Source organism: Limulus polyphemus, unplaced genomic scaffold (genome assembly GCF_000517525.1).
Source record: "Limulus polyphemus unplaced genomic scaffold, Limulus_polyphemus-2.1.2 Scaffold1594, whole genome shotgun sequence".
NCBI lineage: Eukaryota > Metazoa > Arthropoda > Merostomata > Xiphosura > Limulidae > Limulus > Limulus polyphemus.
Window position 1 is genome coordinate 167,501 of NW_013667204.1, and position 7,859 is coordinate 175,359.

At 34.4% G+C, this 7,859-nt stretch overlaps 1 protein-coding gene across 3 annotated transcripts in view; it reads right to left on the reverse strand.

Annotated features, from left to right (window-relative positions):
- The window catches only part of LOC111086971, a 25,261-nt gene that overhangs the window by 4,893 nt on the left and 12,509 nt on the right, over window positions 1–7,859 (reverse strand). For 2 of the 3 annotated variants that reach the window (XR_002611692.1, XM_022391949.1), the window contains one exon: window positions 5,603–6,672. The exons of the other annotated variant lie outside the window; for it this stretch is intronic. Coding sequence is in view for 1 of the 2 variants with exons in the window: in XM_022391949.1 (XP_022247657.1) it covers window positions 6,460–6,672 (213 nt within the window). In the remaining variant the exon portion in view is untranslated. Of the gene's footprint in view, window positions 1–5,602; window positions 6,673–7,859 lie in introns of those variants that run through there. 3 annotated transcript variants of the gene reach the window in all.

Here is a 7,859-nt window from a genome sequence, read left to right on the forward strand (position 1 = left end):
GAATTCAGATTTACAACCCTTATTTGTACAAAGTTGTGCGTTTGTTGATAAAAATGCACAATTTTTAAGAGTAATGCCCGTTTCGCAGCTTCAGTAGCCACGTCTCAAATTTCACGAAGTAATGAACATGTAATGGACAGATGTAAGAGTATGGTTCTGTGAGAATTGTAAGTGGACAGATATAACAGTACGGTTCTGTGAAGAATTGTAAATGGACATATATAACAGTATGGTCCTAAAGAATTGTAACTTGACAGATATAACAGTACCGTTCTCTTAAAAATTGTAAGTGGACAGATATAAATATATGGTTCTGTGAAGAATTTTAAGTCGACAGATATAACAGTATGATTCTGTGAAGAATTGTAAGTGGACAGATATAGCAGTATGGTTCTGTGAAGAATTGTAAGTCGACAGATATAACAGTATGATTCTGTGAAGAACACTAAATACTAATAAGAGTCAAAATATATTTATTTTATTTTTACAACTATTTATGTAAGCATTTTTCACCACTTTTAGTCTAAATTAATCAATCATTTCGTATTATTATTATTATTCCAAGTATAGCTGCATTGTTAAGTATATACATTGTTATAGGTTTTCTATTTTGAATATTTTTCTTGGTTGCAGATGTAGCTATCAATACTACAACAGAGGAAATGCATCCTACACATCGACCCAAGAGTTATCACAGAACACAGAGACCTTGTTCCTTTGATGATATTCATTGAGATAAAGTTGGTGCAAAGGAAAGACGTTCCAGTCGAAAACATTGATATTTTGTTTTAGTGGGTGTCGAACAAATTACAAGTCATGGAGTTTGCAGTCAAAACTGGCAGATCACTTCAAAGATGACACTATTTTTGAAATGAAAAGTAGGAAAGGTTTTTATTATCAGATCTGCCAAGAAACGGAAAGGAGGGAAACACAAGCAGTTAAAAATATCATAGACCAGGTGTTAAAACTTCCACAGCTCATCTTCATGTAAAAACAAAACTCTAAGTTGAAAACATCTCTTAAGAAAATGAGAACCACCACTTCTTCAGAATTTCTTATGCACTGCATTCACTGGTTCATCAGAAGTTGGCAATGAAGGAAAAGAGAAGACAGTTCAAAATATGTCAGAAGATGTGATGTTTGTAGTCTACAGAGGAGTGATTACCCACAGAAACACCCCTTGTTGCACAAAGAGATCAAATCTATGGCAGACAATAAGAAGGACGTAACTATAATTAACATGACTGTGTACTTTGTCAGCTATCATGTTCTGGAAGAACTAGCAAATGAACTAGTAACCAACAGGACAGAAAAGGATATGACTACACCAGATGGATTGTTCTTGACGCCAGATTAGGCCACTGATCTATATTTTGACGACTATGATGAGATGAAAGAGACACTAGAGGGTTATGACACTTTGCATGATAAAGTAGGCATAGCATACGAAAACATACAATTCAGTGTTGGGAAGGTATCTCTAAAGTAGCTATTATAGGAACAGACAAACTACTATGAGCTAGCAACAAGGAAAGAAACACAAATGAAACAGACACATATAAAGTGTACGATCATGAGCAGGCAAGCCCAGTGTGAAGCAGCAGAAAGTACAACCAATGGCAAGCCAAGAAAAAGACACTCTACCCAGATCTATACGAAACTATCTCAAGAAAAAGACATTGTATCCAGATCCATATGAAACCATACCAATAAAAGATACTGTATCCAGTTCCATACGAAACGATCCCAATAAAATGATACTGTACCCACGTCTACACGAAACTACCCCAAGAAAAAGATACTGTAGCCAGACCCATATGAAACTATCGTAATAACAAATCCAAAACACTGTACCCAGGTCCATACCAAAATATCCCAAGGAATAAAAAGAGCTTTAGATACTGGTGAGAAAGACATTCAACCATACATAGCATGATTACCAAACAAGATTCCACTACAAGGTTACGAAAAGCTCTGAATCAGAAAACATCGTTCAAACTAAGAGAATATACATGGCTTAGATGATATCTTCTGGAAGTATACATTAACATCTAACAATGTGGCATGAACTGGAATACAACTTAACAAAACCAACCATATCATACATGGACTCCATAATAAAGCCTCCTACAAGACTAGATGTATTGCCAGACACCATAAACACTGCTGTCAAAGTTGCTGAAGAATTTCAGGAGAACTACATGTCAATTACCCATGACTTGACAATTGCAAAACCTGATCTACAAGTTCAGACTACAAAATCCCCTGATTATGACAGGCTTTTTTATATGTTTTGGACCATTCTATAAGACCATCAGACCAAAGTATACGAGACTTTAGTCAAACCCTTTCTGTCATCTTCTTGTAAGACAGCTCTCCTCGAATTTTTGGTTACTGAATGAGGGGGGGGGGATATATACTGTGAAGTTATGTGGGATACAAAACTCAGAAGTCATGTACACAGCAAGAGAAATTTGTTACTCATATAAGGTGGACGTTTGTTCAGACACAGGAATGCAGGGCCATGCAGAGCATACAGGCAGAAGCAAGCACACGAACCAAGCAACCTAACAAGTACACTTCTAGTTAGACGGAGAGTGAATACCTTCATACAGTGGTGAAGGCAGACTAGGTAAACTTCTATGTGTGTATGTGCAGCACTACCAAGCCTCCAGGCACTGAAGGGCACAAATAGTGCCCATATTCCAAAGGAAAGGTGTGACCTCTGTCAGTGTTGGAAAATAATAAAAGTATACGGCAGTATTTGGAGAAGTGGGACATCAGAATTTGTCCAAGAAACCGATGAAACGGCTGAGAATTTTGTGTTTACTTTGTTATGGACATAGCCCACTATAAGATGTTAACAAGTATCAGCTAAATTACGAAAACACGCCTTCAGAAAAGATCAAATGGACAGGTGCAAGCTATTTCTATGCCTACACCCGCTCTGAAACAACACATCTGTAATGCTAACAACGTTTCGACGTTATGGGGAAATTTAGAAACCCGAAATGGCATAACAGAAGCCATATGGCAATGAATTAACCTTTAACGATGGCACATACAAGTAAACATGGTTCACATGTGAAGTTGCACCACCAACATTAAGTGGAATATTTAATGAACATGATAAAACTCAATTCTGATTATGACAAATCACTGATGTAGACATAGATCAGACAAATTGGTTTTACATGTTGTCAGATGATGAAGAATATCAGTGTGACAGCCGATACGAAAACATTTTTTTTTTCACAGCTTTATGTGACTGGTAGCTTTTGTGTCTGAAAATGCCAACGTTTAAAATGGTATGTGAAACGGCATATCTTTTTTTTTTCTACCGAGTTTACATGTTTATTATCTTAAACTTTCAAATCATAATCTATTAGATCTGTTCGTTAATAGCTAAAAGAGATTGTGAATTTTCATTGAATGTTGTATTTCATTGTATAATTTCTGTTAAAACGTTGACTATTTCATAGTAAATTGGATAAATATGTAAATTTTATTTTGAGCCTTTTGACGTTGCTTGTTATTGAGAGTGATGTCTAATGTATTAGCATTTCATATACGCCTGATAAAACTGAAATACCAAAAGGACTAAATAACAGAAAATATGGGAAGTATTTACCAACTGTACTACATTTGTTTTATATAAAAAGGTACATTTTAAACAAAAACATACAACTTAGTGCAAGTAAGAGGTGTAAATCTGAACTTTTTTAACACCTTTTTTCAAAAGAAACTGAACTTATAATTTATATACCCAACGATATGTGACTGCTTCTCATCATGCCGAGTACTAAGATCGCTGTTTTTTGTACACCTGGGCGAACTAAAGCGTCGATAGTATTCTAACTTTTATTTGTTGTCGTTTTTACACAAAGCAACTATCAGGCATATTTAATTGTAATTAGGAATATTTCATTAGAACAACATTCGTGTTCTTGGTTAACAACAACCAACCACATTGCTCTCCACGAGCACAAAGCTGCGAATTGGTTTTAATAAAGTATCCGTTACTGTTGTGAATAAAAAGTGTTTTGTTTTTTTCTTGAAACATTATTCTGAAGTTTCGCCAATAAAGTAAAATACCTAATGAGATGATGGTGTGTTGCATATTAGTTAATACTAATAAGAAAAATAAGTTTAGGGATATATTTTAAATTGTACATTTTACATTGTAAATGATGAACGTAGGTTCAACAGTTTGACGTATTTGACTGGATGTGATTAGTCACGTGAAGCTACTTTATCGAAGCAAATAAAATACTACATAATAATGTTTTTTAACCAAAAATAAAATTAATTATAGAAATATCCTACATACGCTTCTATAAATAACACTAAGGAATGAACAATGGAAATTTTACTCCCTCTGTTACGACTTATTTCGTTGGAAAGGTACGTGACCCTCCTATAACAGCTTCTCAATGGCTCAGCGGTAAGCCTAAGGACTTATGAACCTAAAAATCGGTTTTCGATATCCGCAGTGGGCAGTGCATGGATAGGCCTTTGTGTAGCTTTGTGTTTAACAATAAACAAACGAAAATAGTCCTCCGGTGGGGCAGCGGTAAGTTTACGGACTTACAACGCTAAAATCCAGGGTCGATTCAGCGCGGTAGACAGCAAACAGTCCAGTACGGCTTTGCTCTAAAACATACAAAGCCTTCCATAAGAGACATATTATTAACGCATGTCAGAAACAAACCAAACGCATATTATGATGTATTTTTAAGATAGTTTTATATGTAAATACTTAAAAATTATATTACAGATTTATTTTCACTGAACGTAAAATTGAAAATATAATCTTTCGCTTTTGGTGAAAAGAAATCTGTAATATAATCACTAAACAGTTGGTCCACTGTGTAATATTGAATAATAGCGTAATCTCGATGTCATATTATTATTATTCTCACACCAAAATCAATTTAGGTTATTAAATGTTAAGTTAAAAATGACTTAAAAACCCCACCAAAACAGTTGAAAATAATACTCGGTATTATTCAGTTCATTTGTTAAGCACGTCAACCTTTTAAAGCATTTATACACAAAACCTTACATATCTAAGATTCAAAAGTCTAAAAGTTTTCCACTTGTTTCATCCATAACCAGTAATTATCTCTGTTGTTAATAAGTATAGGTTATTTTGAGTTAACCTTTGCTAAACCAAGTTATGCGCTCCAAAAACAAACGTGCCGAATTGAAGTTATAAAAAGCTGTATGCAAATATTAAATTCTGTACTCGCTCTATTTCATGGTGTATATTGTTAGAAAAAGTAGAGAGATGTGATATGCATGACAACGTTTTACTTTCTACAATGCAACCTAAAGATTATGTAATTTTTCCCATGATTAAAGCCACTTTTTCAACAGCTCAAGGTTCTTTCTTAAGAATAATACACTGTATTGATTTTTGAAGAATATTTTAAAATTTCATATAAAATAACCAAATTATATCATACGACGAATGAATCAACATCTACAAATATATGATTGCATAAATAATCTGAACACTTTATATTAAGAATAATTAAACAAAAATTTTTTCTACATTTTACGATTCTTTCCATAACAATTAATACAGAAAAGACACATACAGAGATGAACAATATTTTTTACTTAAAAGGTCAACTACATAAACTATAAATTCACCCTTAAAACATCATCAATTTAATTATATAATTTCTAAAACAAATAATACATGGTATCACTTGAATATGCTTTCATTTTTCTTTGTGAAACTCTCGATTTTATTAGAAGTTTCACAGCTGAGTTGAATTATCTCTCCTTGTACTGTTTTACAACTGGGCACTCACATACTTCCACCATAAAACCAGAACTTGACCCTTACGTCGATATAAAAACAACAACAACAAGTAGAACCAAACATCACTATTGTTCCACATACGGATAGAGATTTCTTTCCGTTAAATCTGTGAGCAATTCTACATAATAAATACACGACACGAGAAATACCTTCTGCTCAGTACTAATATGTAATTTTTCTTCACGTATATGAACTTTCGTACTCATTTTATGTTTTGAATTTTCAAAGGTCACTCCACGTCATTTAAAATAAGAGACCGAAATAAATCGTAAAACCAATAATTTTGTAACAGGTTTAACTTTAAAATGCATTTTGTTATTGGAAAGAGAGGCAATTCGCAAAATGTGAATCACTGTAAGTGTTATTAGTTGACTCGCGCAAAAATGTCTGAGGTAAGTGTTGTAGAGGCAACAGTGTTTACACTCTGGATGTTTACCTAATCTTTCTCTGAGGACGAACACCATGAGCCACTCTCATATGTGTCTGGAGATTCCCTGGCCAAGAATGCTTACTAGGACACAGGGGACACTGATGCACAGTCCTTTGGGATCTATGGAGTAGCATGTGTCTCTCTAGGTTACCTTTTTTGCTGAAACCCCGGTTGCAAACAGGGCACACATCTGCCATCATCGAATGAGGTCGTGGAGCTCGGCCTCTGCGTGACTGAAACACACGTTGGTTCTGACCATGGACCACCATATGACGTCGTAAATTGAACTTGGTAGAAAAAGTCCGTTGACAAATTCCACACACAACACCTCTCCAACTGTCATGACCACCATCGGCTGGTGGAAATTGCTCGAAGATAGACGTATCATAGTAAAAGCTTGAAGATAAGTCTGAAATATAAAAGTGTGGCAGCTGAAACAGAGTTTACGCAGTGTAAAATATTTAAGATAAAAAAAGAACACTATGTTGATGTTTCATAGTACTCTCGGATATTCAAGTAATAATTACTTATCTCGTCAGAGAAAGACTCGTGTTTTACATTATTATACTGTTTCATTTCGCATTCGATTTTACTTTTTAACAGATGAAAAATACTGAATATATTATATATATTTTACTTTATATGTACAAATGACTGATTATAATATTGTTCTGTTTAACCGATAAAGAATTAACAAATAGCCATCGTCACTTACATGACTACAATCTGAAACAAGTAGATAGGTTGTAATACAGTGGAGCGTGTGGAAGAGACGTTTACAGCTTGCAAGTTCTTTCTTTTGTATGTAGCAGTCAAATTTTACATTAGCTATACAGTCCAACAAAAAGGCCTAAAATTTGATCTGTATGCTTATAACGCACCTGCTATGACCGTCCAGTAGTTGCTATTGGCTATAAAGCATTATCTTTACAGTGAACGAAAGAAAAGAGGATATAAGTTTATAAAGAATACTTCGTTTTATCAATCTAAACACCACCATATGCGACACATGAGCTAAATGACCTGGTAAAGGATCCCAAGGGTCAGGCACAATTGTCCTCAATTTAGAACTACTGACCATAAGAAGGATAAACGGTTAGCAGTACTCGCCGTCCTTATGGCTATTATTAATCAAATGGCAGAATTGACTATCATTTGTATAACGCATCCACAGGTTTAAGTATCGAACATGTTGATCAGCATGTAACGGACTCGAACCTTGAATTTTCCATTCACAGCCCGGCACGCTAACCACTGAGACACGCTTGTGAAAAATGTACAAAACTTTTAAATCAAAAAATGTCATTTACTTTTAAGGTAACTGTTCTACACATATATATGTAAGTCCTGTGTAATAAATTTACAAAGCCAGTGGACACCATATGTTCAAATTTGGTATAATTATCAGAGAAAATCCTGAAGTTTACAACATTTTGTTTTCATTTCATTTGACTCCTAACATATCTTGTAAAAACTGAGAACTATAACTCTATGTGATGTTACTAACCTTAATAATGGCTGGAGACGGCTTGAATGGGTAATGAAGAAAAACTTTAATATAAGTTTAACATAACAGCAAATGTACAACGTTTCGAC